General features: G+C 52.4%; 1 protein-coding gene across 3 annotated transcripts; it reads left to right on the top strand.

Annotated features, from left to right (window-relative positions):
• The first annotated feature begins 1,577 nt into the window (after window positions 1-1,577).
• Window positions 1,578-17,492, top strand: SLC4A1 (solute carrier family 4 member 1 (Diego blood group)). 3 transcript variants are annotated; one of them, XM_032457346.1, is made up of 18 exons: window positions 1,578-1,684; window positions 2,042-2,103; window positions 2,971-3,151; window positions 3,260-3,395; window positions 3,842-3,965; window positions 4,120-4,162; window positions 4,314-4,510; window positions 4,942-5,416; window positions 5,662-5,865; window positions 6,043-6,191; window positions 6,303-6,497; window positions 7,013-7,186; window positions 7,625-7,714; window positions 8,213-8,379; window positions 8,868-9,121; window positions 10,065-10,234; window positions 10,325-10,501; window positions 15,351-17,492. In XM_032457346.1, exons 3-18 carry the CDS (start codon window positions 2,998-3,000, stop codon window positions 15,438-15,440), a joined length of 2,799 nt encoding a protein of 932 aa, XP_032313237.1. In that variant the 5' UTR covers window positions 1,578-1,684; window positions 2,042-2,103; window positions 2,971-2,997; the 3' UTR covers window positions 15,441-17,492. The 3 variants fall into 3 exon arrangements, with proteins under 3 accessions (XP_032313237.1, XP_032313236.1, XP_032313238.1); XM_032457345.1 differs by having other exon boundaries at window positions 1,614-1,684; window positions 10,888-17,492; XM_032457347.1 differs by having other exon boundaries at window positions 1,660-1,717.
• The last annotated feature ends 325 nt before the right edge of the window (window positions 17,493-17,817 follow it).

The following is a 17,817-nucleotide window of genomic DNA, read 5'->3' as shown; positions in this document are numbered from 1 at the left end:
CCTTGGGCGGGTCCTCACGTTCCTGGGGTGGGCGTAACTTCCTGTAGAGGCACAGCTGAGAAAACAGAGGCCCAGGGCGCCAAGGTCTCCTGGCTGGGTCCTAGTCATCCTGGCTCCCAGGCCCAGAGCCCCAAGCCTGCATGGGGGGGCCATTCATACCATCTTTCAACACATATCTATTGAGCACCTACTATGTGGCAACCATTCTACTAGCGGTGGGGGGTCCAGTGAGGACTGAGATGTGCAGGCTCTTACTGCTCCTGTGGCTTCTCTTCTAGAGGCATCGTCAAACCGTATGTACACAAATGAATCAAGAAATCAGAAAATGACACATTGGGTCAGTGACTGCGAGGGTGGTCAGGAAAAGATGACATATGAGCTGAGATGTGGAAGGGCTAAAGTGTGGGGAGGGGCATCCAGGATGTGGACAACTGCACATGCAAAGGCCCTGGGGCAGGAAAGGGATTGGAAGGAGGCTAGTGGAATAGGTGGTGAGAAAGCAAGAGATGGAGTTCAAGATGGGCTGAATAGCCAAGTGTCCTCTTACTTGCATTGCCCCATCTCTCCCGGCCCCTGCACACCTGCCCTCACACCTACATACACATCCAGTTCCTTCGCCCAACCCCACCCATGCTGCCTTCCTATGACCCTATTGTCTCCCAGCATCTGGGATCCCCCTACTCAAATGCAGCCCCCTCTGGGGGAGGACCAGGACACCCCAGGGTGCCCTGTGCATCACCCAGCCTGTGCTCTTCCCCCGCAGGGACCCGCAGTGCGGGTTATGCTGGGGGCTCAGACCACTGCAGACAACTGAGCAATCAGGACAGTGCCATGGGGGATTTGCAGGTGAGTCTTCGGTGGCATCTGCAGGGCTCCTACCTGGGGGCTCTGGGAACCCAGCCCTGAACCCCTACCTCCATGAGGGCTTGGGAAGCCCCTGACACCCCAGCCATGATGGCCACTTCCCACAGGAATCAGACCTGGAGGAGGTTCTAGAGGTGTATGACTATGAAGACCCAGATGTCTCTGTGCCCCATGTGGAGGAGCCAGAAGGTAAGCCCCACCTCCTTCTCTCTTGCAGGATAAACTGAGTCCCCGGCAGACACCAATGGGGAACTTGTCCTCCCCTTCTCTGCACTCCCCACCCACCCAGCCTCAGGGCCAGTTCTCCCACAATCCTGGCTGATTGAAGGATAAACAGTTTTGTTTGAAATGATCACAAGAGGTGACTAGGGCGGGGGCAGGGGGGCGATCAGTCACCCTTCTCTGTGCCCCTTAGATTTATTTGCAAGAGGGCAGCCAGGCCTGTCTGGGACAAGGGCATGAGTCCACATGCCACCCACCCCCATCCAATGCCAGTTTCTAGGCCAGGCACTGGGGCTGTTCTGGGAACTTCGATCTGTTTGGAGTCCTGAGAAATGGGGGGCCCATGGGGACCCTCAGGGCAGAGAGGCATCAGGAAACCTTCCTGGGCCTGCCCAAGGTCTCAAATGGCACCCCAGGAGGGCACCTGTTTACTGTCAACAGGACTTAAGTGCTGGCAAGTGGGATTGGAGATAAGAGGCCCCTCTGGGAAATGAGGGCTGGGGGAGTGGGGGCCATAAAAGGCCAGATCCCACCCTGGTACCCGGAGCTCAGCTTGGGGGCAGTGAGCGCTACTGGGCTGGGTGGACTGTTGAGGCAGGTGGGAAGAAGCAAGGGAATCTGGTCCCAGAAGGTAGCAGGAGAGGGAGGAGATCCTGGGAAAATCCTGAGAATTACCATTCAGGACTCCCCAGTCACCCTGGAGATGACGCCCCTCGTCACTCCTGAGGATGAGCCCCAGGGGCCCTCCACGGAGCCAGGCTGGGCCAAGAACAGGCAGGAGACACAGCGCACTGACCGGCAGGGGTGGGGTGGGGCGCCAGGGTCCCAGCCAGAGTGGTGGGCAGGAGAGAGGCGTCATTCCCTTAAGTCTCCCAGGCTCCTGGTGGGTGGTGCAGGAGGGTCTTAGGGAGGGACATCGTCTGGGCACAGCACTAACCAGCCTCGGGGTTTTCAGCTCTGCCCACCAGGCGATCATCCACAGACTACCACAGTGCAAGGAATGGAGACACTCATGAGGTGAGCACCCCAGGCTCCCCCGATTCCCTTTCCTGTGCTGCCCTTGGGACCCAGCATTCTACCAGGGGAAGGGAGAAGCAGAGGGTTCCGACAGCTTCAGGACCAGGGAGACCCCTCAAACAGGCAGAGAAGGAGCGGGCATCCTGGGAAGTAGGTAGAGGAGGACAGCTCCCATTGAGGGGTGAGTCCTGGGCGCCGCTTCCACTGATGGTGGAGCTCCATGGACAGAGAGAAACGCTGCTGGAGGTCTGAGACCCCAGGTCCCTGGCCCTGGCTAGGCTATCAGTTGCTCCCTGGGGAAGCACAAAATTAAATACAAGCTCTCCTGGGCCCAGGCCACACAGACCCCCCCTGTCCCCACTGGGCACGAGCCTGTCTCGCTGGGTAGATATTGGGTCTGCCCTCAGCTGGGCCCATGGGACTGGTCCCCCGGGTCCCAAGCAGACCAAGGGCATGTGAGCCCAGGCAACAGTCTTGGAGGGAAGAGACTGACCCGTCACCCCAAAGGCTTGCCTCTCCTTTCCCTTTTGTGCCCACTCTAGCCTCTCTTTTGGTCCAGAGTTTCTTCAAATGCTTCTAAAATGGGGTGAAGGGCCTGGTCAGGAAGTTGGGGAACAGCCAGAGGTTGGGGCCATACTGACAAGACCTTCAAGCATCTCCCGCATGTCACACCTCACTCCACACCCCCAGGCTGCAGCTCCTGACAGTCCCTTCGGAGCTCAGGGTCTGTCCCAAGTGCTCCAGGACCCTGGGCCTCTGACAGACATCTCTCAGAGTCTACTGAGGGTCCACCATGCCGTGGGCTCCCAGTCTCCCCACAGCCCTGCCCTGGGCCTGATGGACTAATTCTGGCCTGTGGGGCTGCAGGTGTATGTGGAGCTGCGGGAACTGGTGATGGATGAAAAGAACCAGGAGCTGCAATGGATGGAGGCAGCGCGCTGGCTGCACATGGAGGAGAACCGGGGGAAGGATGGAACCTGGGGTCGCCCACACGTGTCTTACCTCACCTTCTGGAGCCTCTTGGAGCTGCAGAAAGCCTTCGCCAAGGGTGAGTGAGCCCCACTGGGCCCCTCTGCGTGCAACCTCCATGTGTGAAGCCTGGGGGGAGGAGGAGGGCCAGGCCCAGTCATCCAGGCTCACCTTCCACTGCTTGCAGGTACTGTCCTCCTGGACCTGCCAGAGAAATCCCTGGCTGGGGTGGTCAGCCAGCTGCTGGACAGGTTTATCTTCGACGGGCAGATCCAGCGTCAGGACCGAGAGACCCTGCTTCGGGCCTTGCTCCTTAAACACAGGTGCCCCTGCCTGCCAGGGCCTGGACTTCACACCCACAGGGCCCAGCTCCCCACCCACCTGCCCCAAGCTCTCCCTGAGGTCCAGATGGCCCCTCCCCCACCAGCCTGGGACCCACTTTTCTCCCATGATGGATCCTGCCTCTGACACCTCTTGAGCGGTGGCCATGTCTCCAGACTCTGATTTGGGGGATACTGGTCCCCAAGAGGGCAGACACTCCAGGCCCTTCTCTTCATCCTTTCTCCTGGCTCCACTAGTTACTCCAGATAGAGGCCATCCGCTTACATCTACCTCATCCTTCAGAGGAGGCTGATCCTCCTTCTGCCCCCGTGCCTCTGTAGTCTGGTCACTGGGAAGTCCCATTTGATTCCTCCCACCACCATGTCCACTCTGCCGAGAGCCCGGCCTCAACAGCCTACTCAGCCCATGCCCGCTGTGTTTCCTGCAGCCACGCCAGAGACACCGATGCCCTGGGGGGCATGAAGCCCACGGTCCTGACACGTTCTGGGAAAGCTTCACAGCCTCTGCTCCCACAACGTCCCCAGATGGAGGAAAAACTCTTCTGTGAACAGGTGAGGCTGTACTAGCGGTGTGTGGGGACAGCGGGAAAGCCCACGGATTGAACAGGGTTAGAAATGAGAGTAGGAAGGGGAGGGGAGTGGGATCCTCAGGTCTCCCAATTCCAGACTGCCTGAAGGACTCCCCTCACCACCCTCCTTCCAACAGAGAAAGATTCCCCAGGATTCGGAGGGCGCCCTGGTGCTAGTGGGTAAGTGGCCAGTGCCTCCATCCCTCACCCCTGCTCCTCCCCTGCTTCTACCTCACACCCTGGCCCTGCCTGCTTCTCCCTAAACCCAGACCCCAGCAGCAGCGCCCCCCTCAGCCTGGCCTGACCACCGCACCTCGTCTGCCCCCAACAGGCCGCGTAGACTTCCTGGAGCGGCCTGTGCTGGGCTTCGTGAGGCTCAAGGACCCTATGCAGCTGGAGCCAAAGCAGGAGAAGCTGGGCCAGCCGGCAGTGCCCGTGCGCTTCCTCTTCGTGTTGCTGGGACCTGAGGCCCCCAACATGGACTACACCCAGCTGGGTCGGGCCGCTGCCACCCTCATGTCGGAGAGGGTGAGCAGGGGCGGGTGAGGGCTGGGGAGCCCGGACGCTGGGCCCTGTCTCTGGCCTGGGTCACTTTAACTTTGCTAGTTTGGCGCGTTCAGTCTGCTCTAGCTGCTGCTATGCTGTGTGGCCAGGGTAGTCCAGGCCCCTGTAGTCTGGCCCAGCCCTGCCTGACCTGGCCTGGTCTAGTCCGGCCTGGTCTGCTCTAGTCCCATCTGACCTGCTACAAGCCCCCTGGTTTGCTTCAGTTCTTCCTGCTTCCCCACTCAGGGCCCCGTCTGCCTCCCCAAAGCCTCTTCCTAGGGGAGGGTAGACCGGTGGGGGGCTGGTAATGCAGTTCCTAGAAGGAAGGAGCTGGTGAGAGGGTTCTGGTCCCCAGAGGCCCTGGATCCTTTTGTTGAGCAGGTTTGAGTAGCCCTGACCATCTCTCCTGCCCCCAGGTGTTCCGAATTGATGCATACTTAGCCCAGAGCAAGGAGACGCTGGTACACTCCCTGGAGGGCTTCCTAGACTGCAGTCTGGTGCTGCCTCCATCGGATGCTCCCTCCGAGAAGGCCCTGCGCAGTCTGCTGCCTGTGCAGATGGAACTGCTGCGGAGACGCCTGTCCAGCTCTGCCAAGCCAGAACCCATCCCGGAGGAACTCCCGCGGAGACGGCCATCCAGCCCTGCCAAGCCAGTACCCATCCCGGAGGAACTCCCACGGAGACGCCCATCCAGCCCTGCCAAGCCAGTACCCATCCCGGAGGAACTCCCGCGGAGACGGCCATCCAGCCCTGTTAAGCCAAAACCCATCCCGGAGGAACTCCCACGGAGACGCCCATCCAGCCCTGTTAAGCCAGAACCCATCCCAAAGGCACCACCACCTAGACGCCCATCCAGGCCTGTTGAGCCAGAACCCATCCTCAAGAGACTAGGTACCTGCCACCCTGCCCAGCTCAAGGCTTTCTGAGCCCCCACAGACCCTCAGACACCCCAGCACAGCCCAGTGAGCCCCTGCCTCCCCTCTTCGCATTAAATACCCTGTGTCCCCTCTCCCTGTGTCATGCCTTCCAGACTCCTGGACCACCCCATTCCCATCAGACAATATCCCCCTTAATTCCCCTCTCCCCATACGTCCCCCTTCAACCCCCTGTGACCATGATCCTGTCCATCACTACAGATTTACATGAAGATGAAGATATCTCAGGTGACCCTCTGCGGCGGACAGGCAGGCTCTTCGGAGGGTTGGTGCGTGACATCCGTCGCCGCTACCCCCGCTACTTGAGTGACATCTCAGATGCATTGAGCCCCCAGGTCCTGGCTGCTGTCATCTTCATCTACTTTGCTGCCCTGTCACCCGCCATCACCTTTGGCGGCCTCCTCGGTGAGTGCCTCTGCATGTCCCACTAACCCTCACCTCTGACCCATTGGCCTCTGTATCAGCCCTGACTTGGACCCTATCTGACATTCTATGGGCCCCAGCATCAGCTTACCTGTGAAATGCTCTATCAACCTCTGGAAATGATCTTGACCTTGCCCCCACTATCACTTCTACCCACAGGAGAAAAGACCCAGAACCTGATGGGGGTGTCGGAACTGCTCATCTCCACCGCGGTGCAGGGCATCTTGTTCTCCCTGCTGGGGGCTCAGCCCCTGCTTGTGGTGGGCTTCTCAGGACCCCTGCTCGTGTTTGAGGAAGCCTTCTTCTCGGTAACTCTCTTCTAGCTCCGATGTGACCATGTAACTGCCCCACCCAGCCGCCTGATGCATGGTGCCTGGGCCCGTTTATCTGACCCCCTGCTCCCTCTGACCACCCTGCAGTTCTGCACCAGGAACAACCTGGAGTACATTGTAGGCCGTGTGTGGATTGGCTTCTGGCTCATCCTGCTGGTGGTGCTGGTGGTGGCCTTCGAGGGCAGCTTCCTGGTCCGCTTCATCTCCCGGTATACACAGGAGATCTTCTCCATCCTCATCTCCCTCATCTTCATCTATGAGACCTTCGCAAAGCTGGTCCAGGTGAGGGGCCATGAGAGCGTTAACAAGCACATGTGTGTGTGTGTGAGACTGTGCGCAAACTACATGGCTATGGGTGTCATTACACACGTCTGTATAGCATTTGTGCGGCTGTGTTTCCATGGTATGTAACTGTGACCACATACGTGTGTCTTTCTGTTTGCAAGTCTTTGGAGAACAAGTCTTTTGGAGAATCTCCTTGTCACTTGTTTCCTTCCCTCCAGCCTTCTCTTGTCTCCCAGGCCCTGGAAGCACACACACACACACACACACACACACACACACTCATTGCCTCCATGGCTCGCTCCACCTGAGACTAGCCTGGTCCTCATTCCTGAAAACTAAGCTGTGAAATCCCATTGCCTCTATGTTACCATTTCCGTTGAGGAAGAAAATAGGTAGATGGATGATGAAGGGACAGATGGATGGATGGATGGATGATGGATGGACAGATGGATAATGATGGATGTGGGACAGACGGATGGGAGGAAACAGGATGCCTTTGTTTTCTGCTACAGATCTTCCAGGACCACCCACTGCAGAGGAATTATGACCAAAATGTAGTAATGATACCCAAACCTCAGGCTCCCCTGCCCAACACAGCCCTCCTCTCTTTTGTGCTCATGGCTGGCACCTTCTTCTTCGCCATGGTGCTACGCAAGTTCAAGAACAGCGCCTACTTCCCTGGCAAGGTCAGCACATCCTCCCCACCTGTCCTTGCCTACCCTGCCCCATCCCAGGCCAAAGCACTCCCCTCTGCTTTCCCAATGCCATTAACTCCCTTTCTTACCCCAGATTCCCATTTCCAATTCCAAGCCCCCCGTCCCCTCATCACCCAGGATTTTACTCTTCAGACAAGCTGAGCATTCTCAGGCTGAGAATCCAGTGGGGAGCCGGGGATAGTTCTTGGAAGGGAGTGGGGAAGCTGTGGGGCCAAGGGTGGGGCTGGGCCATGGGAAGAAGAAAGTAGCCAGGTATGCTGAGGTGCAGGACAGGGCATTAGATGTTGATGGATACCCGGAGAATAGCGGGACCCTCTGGGTGAAGATGGCACGGGAGCAGGGGCAAGTGGGAGGGGGAAAGTGGAGAGCAATTGGGCACTGACCACTGGTCCCTCCACCTGCCCTCAGCTGCGACGGGTCATCGGGGACTTTGGGGTTCCCATCTCTATCCTGATCATGGTCATGGTGGATGCCCTCATCCAGGACACCTACACTCAGGTGACCCTCTCCTCCCACCTTATTTCATTCCCCCAGCATACCCTCTCCCCAAAACAGCCTTCCCAAACCTGAAACCAGCTAGAGCTACCCCTACTCCATCCTTGCCTCCCTGGATAGCCCTATGTTCTTCCCACAGCCCCTCAGGACCCCTGTGGCTGAAGCAAGGGCCTGCGTCAGGTTTCCCCCTTTTACTCCTTAATCAAGGGCAGTAAGAAAGAATCTGCTTTGGAGCCAGGCTGATCTGAGTATGAATCTCAGTTTTGCCACCAGATAGCTAGGCGATGCAGAGCAGGCTACGTAACTTCCCTGATCCTGTTTCCTCACCTCTATAAGTAGAGAATGAGAAGATACATGGAAAAGACTTAGTGCAGTGACTAAGTACAAAATAGATGTTCAAAAAGAGTAAGGTCCCAAATGCCCAGGACCTTGGCTCCCCTTGCCCCCACCTTTCCCCATCCCCCTGCCCCCAGGAATTCTCACCAGCATCCCCTACCACAGAAACTCAGCGTACCTAAAGGCCTTGCCTTATCCAACTCCTCGGCCCGGGGCTGGTTCATCAACCCGCTGGGTTTGCGATCCGAATTTCCCATCTGGATGATGTTTGCTTCCTTGCTGCCTGCCATGCTGGTCTTCATCCTCATCTTCCTAGAGTCCCAGATCACCACGTAAGAGCCAGGGTGGGCCTGGGAGGGTCCGAGGCAGAGAAAGGGACAGGCTCCAGGCAAGCAAGACACCAGGGACTGAGTGCTAGTAGGGATGATGACGGGCAGAGGAAGGTCCAGGTTTTGCGGGAACTGACCTTGTATTACTTGGGGAGCCCTTTTTAAGAAAAAGAATATAAAATGAGAACTATAAAATTAGGTGCTAGATCTTGGAAGGGGCCTCTATCCATTAAGTTCCCTGAAGCTTACGCTTCGTTATCTTTGGAGTAAATCTGCCTGTGGGTCTTCTCGGTGATGTCTTCAAAGTCTGCTCTTAGAGTCTTGATTCTCAAGATGGGACAAGAGGGAGGGGAGCAAGGAGCTCCAAGTGAGAAGGGCACAAAAGGATAAATTGAAGTACAGAGGGACCCAAGTCAGAGGAAGGAAAGAGGGGGCAGATGGGGTGGGGGTGATAGAGAGCCCTGGTTAACCCTGACCTCCCACATCCCCAGGCTGATCATCAGCAAACCGGAGCGCAAGCTGGTCAAGGGTTCTGGTTTCCACCTGGATCTGCTGCTGATCATGGGCATGGGTGGGGTGGCCGCCCTCTTTGGGATGCCCTGGCTCAGTGCCACCACTGTGCGTTCTGTCACCCACGCCAATGCCCTCACTGTCATGAGCAAGCCCAGATCCCCAGGGGCTACAGCTCAGATTCAGGAAGTCAAGGAACAGCGGATAAGCGGGCTCCTGGTCGCTGTGCTAGTGGGTGAGTAAGGACCGGCCACACTCTCCACCACCCTCTGGCCGTGCCTCTGGCTCTCCACCCTTGCCCCTTAGGATCCAGTGCTCCTCCAGCCCTGGCCGCCCTGCAGCCAGGTCTCCCCTCAAACCCACTGCCCATATCTCCCCAGTATGAGGGAATTCTGGAGGAAATACCCAAAGCAATGAGATGGGCATCTGAGCAGGGGAGGAAGAGGAGGTCCTCTATTACCAAACCTTCTCTAGACAGGACCCTGTATTCACAGCTTCTCTGACACTTCAGTGAACTGTGGGTCCCAGCCCTGCCCTACTGCTAACTAGGTATCCCTCCTTGTCTCTGGGCCTCAAGTTTCCCTGTCTGCACCATTAGAGGGTTCATTAGATGCCCCTGAGGTCTCTCTAGCTCAGCTGCTCTATGACTGATACAAAGGGCAGTGCTCCAGGCATAATCTGGTGGGGGTGGGAGTGGGGGAGATGAAGACAGAGGGTCACTGATCTGAGTCCTGGAGCAGCTGAGAGTCCAGCTGGGCTCAGTGTGGACAGTACCATGGTTGCTGATGGAGAGGCCAGGGAAGTTTCTTAAATGAGGCGAAGCTGATGTTAGCTGGAGGAGGGCTGGGATAGGTGGGGATGATGGAGGCATTCTGGATCCAGGTAAGGTAAAAGGTGGGCTGCTCTGACCTCTATGAGCCCCTAGGTCAAAGGAGTAGGCTTTGAAGTCAGGCAGGCAGGAGTTTGACTTCCTGCTCTGCCACTTACTATCGGTGTGGCCTTAGATAAGTTGCTTCACCTCTCTGAGTCTGTTTCCTCATCTATAAAATGGGGGTAACAACTATTAAGAGGATCCACAGAAAGGGTGTCCTATGGTACCTGTGATTTCACTCCCCAGCCCCTGCTGGTGCTGATCCTCTGGCACAGCTGGGACTGAGAACGCATGGTTCTCTCCACAGGCCTGTCTGTCCTCATGTGGCCCATCCTGTCCTACATCCCCCTGGCTGTTCTGTTTGGCATCTTCCTCTACATGGGGGTCACATCCCTCAGTGGCATCCAGCTCTTCGACCGCGTCTTGCTTCTGTTCAAGCCGAGAAAGTACCACCCGGATGTGCCCTATGTCAAGCGGGTACAGGGCCCTCCTGGCTGCCCAACAGGGTAGGGTGGGGGGTGCTGGCTCCCGGGCAGGGCAGGCGATGACCCCAGCCTCTGCCCACAGGTAAAAACCTTGCGCATGCACTTGTTTACGGGCATCCAGATCCTCTGCCTGATAGTGCTGTGGGTGGTAAAGTCCATCGGGATCATCTCGCTGGCCCTGCCCTTCATCCTCATCCTCACGGTGCCCCTACGCCGCTTCCTGCTGCCGCTCATCTTCCGGGATGTGGAGCTCCAGTGTGTGAGTAGCTGCTCCCAACCATCCCTAGTGCCCCCATTCCCTGTGTCCAGAGCAAGGGGCAGAGAGAGGTCATCAGAGCGTTGGGAGAATGTGAAGGGTGGGTATTGGGACTACTGAAGGCAGAAGACCATCATGATTAAGGTATGGGCTGGGGCTTGCTTCCAAATCCTGGCACTGCCACCTGCTAGCATGTGACTTCACTCCTCTGTGCCCTGTAAACAGAGGAATAATGACAGGGATGGTGAGAGGGCTAAGGGCTCACAGGATGTGTTTCATGTGAGCTGTCCTGACCACTGAGCAGCTAGTCCTGGGGTCTTCCTGTAGGGGGAGGGCTTACCTGGCCTCTCAGCCACTCACCCGGTCTCCTTCCTACCCGTACCCGCCAGCTGGATGCTGACAATGCCAAGCCGAACTTTGATGAGGAGAGTGGCCAGGATGAATATGATGAGGTGACCATGCCTGTGTGAGGAGAGGGCCCAGGACCCAGAGCCCCCTTCACCCTTCCACTTCTGCACTCTCCCAGGAAAAGCAGAAGTTCATGGTCACTTCCTGGACACCCAGGTCCCTCCTGGGGCAGCAGCTGAGGCCCCGGGGCTGTGGGTGGGGGAAAGAAAGGGTGTCTAGGAAACCATCCATGAAGAGTAGACTGGCATTTCTGGCTGGAAATGGCCAGTGGGGCCCACAGTAGGGGAATCGCTGTGCAGTCCCACCTGCGGCCACACTGTCACCCGGGGGTCCTGTGCTGGAAGACTTAGATCCAAGCCTGGCCTCCTCCTGGCACAGATGGGGCAGGAACAAGGGTGGGAGCTGGATGGGGGGATTCAAATTCCTGCTTGCTGTGTGACCTTGGGCAAGTCCCTGGACCTCTCTAGCCTATGCTTTCTAGTCTGTAAAGTGGGTATATTGATAATCATACCCCATTATAGGATGGTTACTGAGGGCCAAAGATAAATATGAAAAAAGGGCTTTGTAAAATCTGAAACGACTATTTACACAGTAGTCATCATTCTGCAAACCTGCCCAAGGTCACATAGCTCCAGAGCAGGGATCTGAACCAGGTCTTCTGACTCTGAGACCAGGGTCTACTTCAGTCACCCACTTTCCATGCTTAGAGATGCCCCTGCTGGCCTCTCTTTTCCCACCGGGGATCCTCTTTTCTGGGGCAGAGAGAGGTGTCCTGGTGAGGACAAAGTGCAAGTGAGGACAAGGTGCAGGTGAGGACAAAATCAGGGCTGGGACTCAAGATTCCTAAGTGCTTGCTTCCTCCCCCCATGCTGTTATTCATTCACTCATTCATTCATTCCACAAACATTTACTGAAGGCCTTGGACCCAGTGGACACAATGGTGACTGAGACAAGACCTTGCCCTGGGGATAGGGGTGGGGGGCAATGCACAGTCTGTTCTTGATTTGGATGGGGGGTAGGGGGAGGATGGGAAGCTCGGGAGGAGATGGGGAGGGGAGGGGAGGGGGAGGTTTGTAATTTATTGCTTGTGTATTCTCAGAGTTTCCATTTTCTTTCAGCTACATGCATGCGCACGCACACACACATGCCCAGGTACCCAATTAGAGACTCACTGTCCCCAGCCCTACCTGAACCAAATCTTGGGGAGGACCCGGATTTGACTAGTTGGGGTAGAAGACAGTGGGTTCTGCAGATATGGGCAAAATCTATTTTTTTTACAAAACAAAAATATAAAAAGAGTTGAAAGAACTGAAAGTGGTGAGAGATGGATGAAACTGAGAATCAGGGTGTGACAGATAAGGAAGAAGCTGGAGAGGGGGCTCTCGGGTAACTCCCTGAAGGCTGGCGGCTGCCTCCCACCACTTTACTGTTCTATGCCTCAGTTTCCTCATCTGTAAAATGGGGACGACAATGGTACCTACTTCGTAGGGTTGTTATAAGGATTAAATGAGACAGTGCCTATAGTGATTGCTTAGCACAGAGCCTGGCCTCAGACCTCTGAGGAAGAGCTCCATAAAGTTAGCCTCTGATATTGTTATTCTGGTTAGAATGTCTCTGTCCCTTCCCAACCTCTGCTCCTTGAATATTGCTGAAAAAATTTCAAAAAAGTCACTCAGTCTGTGAGCGCCCTTCCCCTTGATGCTTGGGGAATAGGTTTTGCTAATAAATGCATCTGTGGTGGAGTGAGTGCCTTGCTGGAATTCCCCTCCCAGAGTCAGGGGTTCAAGGGATCTTGGCTGCACCAGGTGGATGGACATGGAATGTATGTTGTGGAGCTGATGCAGGGCTGCAGCCTTGAGGGGCAGGGAGGGCCAGGCCAGGGGAGTGGCCCCAGAGTTGGGGCGGGGCAGGGCTGATGGTCCGGACCCCTAGAGTGGAGAGGGCCAGCACCCAGGGAAGGGGGTGGGAGAGCAAAGTAAGCCAACTTTATGCTCCAGACATCCTTCCTCTCCAAAATAAGCAAGACTCACAGAGGTGGGGGGAGGGGCTGTAAGAGAGCCTCGCCCCCATCTCCTTGTACAGTGGACCCCACATCCCTGGGCCAGTTAGCCCCTTAACCTGAGCTCATCAGGCTGGGCAGCACCTCTGATGGGGATTACCAGAGAGAGTGTGGTTTGCCATCGTTCACAGGAACAGCACCTCTGACCAGATTTCCACTAGCTACCATTGTCATTCCCTTGGAGGCTCTGCCCCCCACCCTCACCCAGCCACTTCCAACAATTCTAGGGGGCTGCTGGGCCAGGTGTCATCCATCCCTGGAGAGGAAGGTGCCAAGACATAATCCCTCCTCAACCTTCCAAAGAGAGGTCAGTGCAGGGTTGGGCTGCCTGGCTTCCTCCCCTGGATCTATATTTACCCACTGCCTATCCCTGTCTGACCCCTCCCAGGCTGGCCAGGGCAGCCACCAAAGGCCCAGAGATCTACTGCGGCCCCAGGGAGAGTGGTCCCAGTTCCCCTCCTCCCATACACAACAGCTTCATGTCCCACAGCATTGTCCCAGTTCCCCAGGCTTGCCGGGGCCCTGTTCTCCACCCTGAGCCATTAGGGAATGTATTAAGGAAATAAATGGAAAGACCACAAAAAATCAATCAGGATCCAACTTCCTGCATGGCCTGAGGCCTCACTCCCCCTACATTTCCTGCCCCCCTTCCCCTCCCAGCCACCCTGCCCCCACACCTGCATTTCCTCTCAGGAAAACTACCTCGACATGAATTAACTGCCATAATGGGGTTCACCCTCGTGTGTGAACACAAAGTAACCCCACTCCTGGTAAGGGAATCGTTCAACAGAATCCAAAAACTCTATACCTGAAAATATTCTTTGCAAGACTGTCTATAAAAGCAAAAACTAGAAAGTGCCCAAATACTTAGAAATAGGAGAGCGGTTAGTAAATTACAGTAAATTACCCCACATCAATATCATGGACCACTAGGCAGGTCTTAAAAATAATAATGATGATGATGAAGTGATTGGATCAGCTTGGTACAATCACAAGATTCTGGGTGTCTGAGGCAAGATGTTTGGAATTCCAGCTAAGAACCACATTCCTGAGCTCAGCTGTCTGCATCTGTAGAGTGGAGGTAAAGATAATGTACTCACCTCACAATGTTACCGAGAGGATGAATTGAGATCACATACCCGGTGGGTCCTAGCCCAGTGCTGACATTTAGTAAACCAAAGCTCATTCCTGTTTCCTCAGCAAGGCACGCAGTGATGTCCCTGTCATGGGCCCAGGCAGGTGGAAAAGTAGAGTGGGCATAGGAATGAAGGTTAGAGGCTTAGAAAAAAAAATTAAAATGCTTCCGTGGTAAATGACTATAACTCAATAAAAAAAGATTTAAAAAATTAAAAAATAAAAAATAAATGCCTCGGTGGTAGAGGTATAGGGGAGATCTACTTCTTTCCTCCTTCTTTTGGACTTTAAGTGCAGACAGTTAAGTAAATCATCCTCCTCAGTTCAAGGCAGATACTCGTTGACCATTCTTGTTTCCTTCCTTCTGTCCTTCCTTCCCCTTTGTCTTCATTTTCTACTCTCCTCTCCTATTTTCTTTCCCCTCCACAGGCAATCATCCTAACATGTTTAATGTGTATCTTTTTGTGCTAACATGTTCTTGAAAATATGTACCATTGATACTGTTTTATTTTTATTAGGAAATCTGTAATACATACACAAAAGTAGAGATGACAGAACAATAAACCCCCATATATTCATCTCCAAGACTCCAAAATGATCAAGATTTTGCCTTGAAATCTTGCTTAAATCTTTGCCTAAAACATATTTGTTTCATCTTTCTCATTTCCCTTTCCTGAACAAAATAAATTCCCTACCTCATGCCATTTCACCCCTATATTTTTCAGTTATGCATTGCCCCACTCCCCCAACATTGACCATTTTCTTACCCACTGGGAGTGACATAATCACGCCTAACAAAATTAGCAATAATACCTACTATCCAATCCATAACCAAATTTCTCAAAATGTCTCTTGGCAGTTGGTTTTGATGTGTGTATGCGTGTGTGTGTGTGTGTGTGTGTGTGTGTGTGTGTGTGTGTGTGAACACATTACTTTTCACCCAACATTATGGTTTTTAGATCCAGCCAGGTTGCTCTGTGAACACTGAGTTGCTTTAATGGCTGCGAGGTGACCCGTGGGAGCATCTCCCACCTCTCGCCTCTCCACTCTCCCAGGGAGGAACATCTTACTGGACCCAGCTCTCCTCCCACAAGCAACAGTGCAGCTGTACATCTTCAGCCTTGTCCTCTTATAGAACTTGTGAGACTCTCTGGGTTATATATGTGAAAGCCAGGTGTGAACTTGCTAGGTCATAGGGTATAAATATATCTGTCTCAATTTGACTAAGCACAGCCATATTTTTCTCTGCAGCGTATGCACCAGCCCACACTCCACAGGCAGAGTAGAAGGTTCCTATGTTCCCATATGACTGATATTATCCAGCTGTCTGATTTCTGCTAGTCTGACCAAGGTATTATTTCATTGCTGTTTTATTTGCATTTGTCAGATCACTAAAGAGTTTGAGCATCTCTGCACCTGGTTATTAGTGTTTAAGATTTCCTCTTATATAAATAAGCTTTTTATATCATTTGGTCATATTTCTATTGATGCCCTTTTGGCTATCAATTTGCAAGAGATCTTGAGAGAGCCTATATCCTTTGTTGGTTTTGGACCTTACAAAAGTATTCTCCCATTTTGTCATCTCTCTCTTCATTTTGTCCACTTCATCGAACAGAAATCTTTAATTTCGATGTAATTAAATTTACCCCAGAGGAATAGTTTGGACTGGATTCAGTGGGCACTAGGGAGTCATTGCAGGTTCTAGAACTGAGGATAACATGATTAAAGTGACTCACTTGGGAGCTGTATACAGGAGGGACTGACTGCAAAGAGGCAGATTAGGAATCCTTCCATGTAAGTGAGTCAACAACAGAGGCAGGTGGACATAGGCCCAACCCTCATAGGACTTCCAGTCAGCATGGGAGCCAGGTGTTCAACAAGAGTGGTGAAGATTCTGCAGGGAGAGGTGGGAACAGAGCAGGGCTGGGGTTTGGCAAGGATTCCTGGGAACAGAGACATTTTCTCTGACTCCTGAGGGGAAAGTAAGAGCTGGCCCAATGATGAGAGAGGGAGAATGTCTTGAGAGAATAGGAATCTGGAAAATGGAAAACATCTGAGAAATAACCTGAAGATAAAGTGGGTGAAATTTGCTCACAGAGTCAAGTAACACAGTGGAAATCCTGCTGGGATAGCAGGCCACATGGTGAACTCAGAAAATTGTTTCTTTCCCAGGCACCTGGGCCCAAAGCCAAATGACAGGAGGTGAGGAAGGAAGGGCTGATAAGGAAGCAGAGGCAGGAGGTATAAGAAATGGTCTGGGAGCTTGGCAGGAGTGGGACAGGCAGAGAGCACCCAGCTGACTTTTTTCCAAGATGGACCAGAGAATGATTTGCAGATTTGGGGGACACATTCATAGGCATGTAATCATCTTTCTCTGTCCTTTAAAATGAATATTTATATTTTCAAAGTTCAAAAAGAATACATATATATTATAAAACACTTAAGATCACAGAACTATTTAACATAGAGAACCAAAGTCTCTAATACCCTCCACCAGTAACCACTGTTAATAATTTACGGTATACTCCTGCAGATTTATTTATGTGTGAACACTAATTTACATATATTTTTAATAAGCAAATACAATTTTGTTAACAGAGCTTCAAATATATGAAGCACAACGCATGGAACTGAAAGGAGAAACACATAAACCCAGTTATAGTAGGAAACTATAATCACTCTCTTGATAATCCATAAAACAAGTAGAGAGAAAATGATAAAGGATTTAGAACACCTGAGGCACCAGCAACTTGCTTGCCCTACTTTGCAGCTGTAAAACATTCCAAGCAACACTAGCCAAAATACTCATTCTCTTCAACTGCACATGGATCACTCACCAAAACAGACCACATGCTGGGCCACAAAACAAACCTTAAGAAGTGTAAAAACAAAAATGAAATCATAGAAAGTATAATCTATGTCCATAACAGAATTAATTAGAAATCCATAACAGAAAGACATCTGGAAAACCTCTATTCGGAAACTAAGCAAGGCACTTCTAAACAATCCATAGATCAAAGATGAAACCATAAAGGAAATTAGAAATATTTTAAACTGAATGAAGATGAAAACCTATCAAAAAATTTGAGATGCATTTAAGCAATGCTTAAAGGGAAACAGAATATTAAGTACTTAGATTAAAAACATCTCAAATCAATAATGTAAGCTTCTACCTTAAAAAGCTAGAAAAAAAAGGAAGAGTAAATTGGACCCAAAGTAGGCAGGAAAAAGGAACTAATACAGATAGAACAGAAAGAGAGAACAATGAAACAGGGAACAAACTGTAGAGAAAATTGGTGAAACCAAAAGCTAATTCTTTGCAGAAAAAAATAAATAAAATGGATAAACCTTTAGCCAGACAGGCCAAGAAAAAAAAAAAAAAGAGAGAGAGAAGATACATAAATTATAAATAATAGAAATGAGACGACATTGCTATAGACCCTAAAGACATTAGAAGGATAGCAAAGGAATACTGCAAATGTTAAAAAAAAAAATCCATAAATACAACAATTCAAATGAAATGAACAAATTTCTTGAGGAACACAAACTATCAAAGCTCACTCAAAAGAAATAGAGACTCAAGAATAAAAACAAAACAACCTGATTCAAAAATAAGCAAAGGACTTGAAAAGACATTTTTCCAAATGAGATATACAAATGGCCAGTAAACACATGAAAAGATGCTCAACATCACTAATTGTTAGTGAAATACAAATCA

This window comes from Camelus ferus, chromosome 16 (assembly GCF_009834535.1).
Source record: "Camelus ferus isolate YT-003-E chromosome 16, BCGSAC_Cfer_1.0, whole genome shotgun sequence".
NCBI lineage: Eukaryota > Metazoa > Chordata > Mammalia > Artiodactyla > Camelidae > Camelus > Camelus ferus.
The sequence above is the reverse complement of the archived record's forward strand: the minus strand, read 5'-3'. Positions and strand labels throughout refer to the sequence as shown.

Coding starts and splice junctions, on each gene's coding strand:
- SLC4A1 (XM_032457346.1), top strand. CDS start 2,998: ATGGATGAAAAGAACCAGGAGCTGCAATGGATGGAGGCAGCGCGCTGG. Junction 3,396..3,841: donor GCCTTGCTCCTTAAACACAG/GTGCCCCTGCCT, acceptor TGTTTCCTGCAG/CCACGCCAGAGACACCGATG. Junction 4,163..4,313: donor GGGCGCCCTGGTGCTAGTGG/GTAAGTGGCCAG, acceptor TGCCCCCAACAG/GCCGCGTAGACTTCCTGGAG.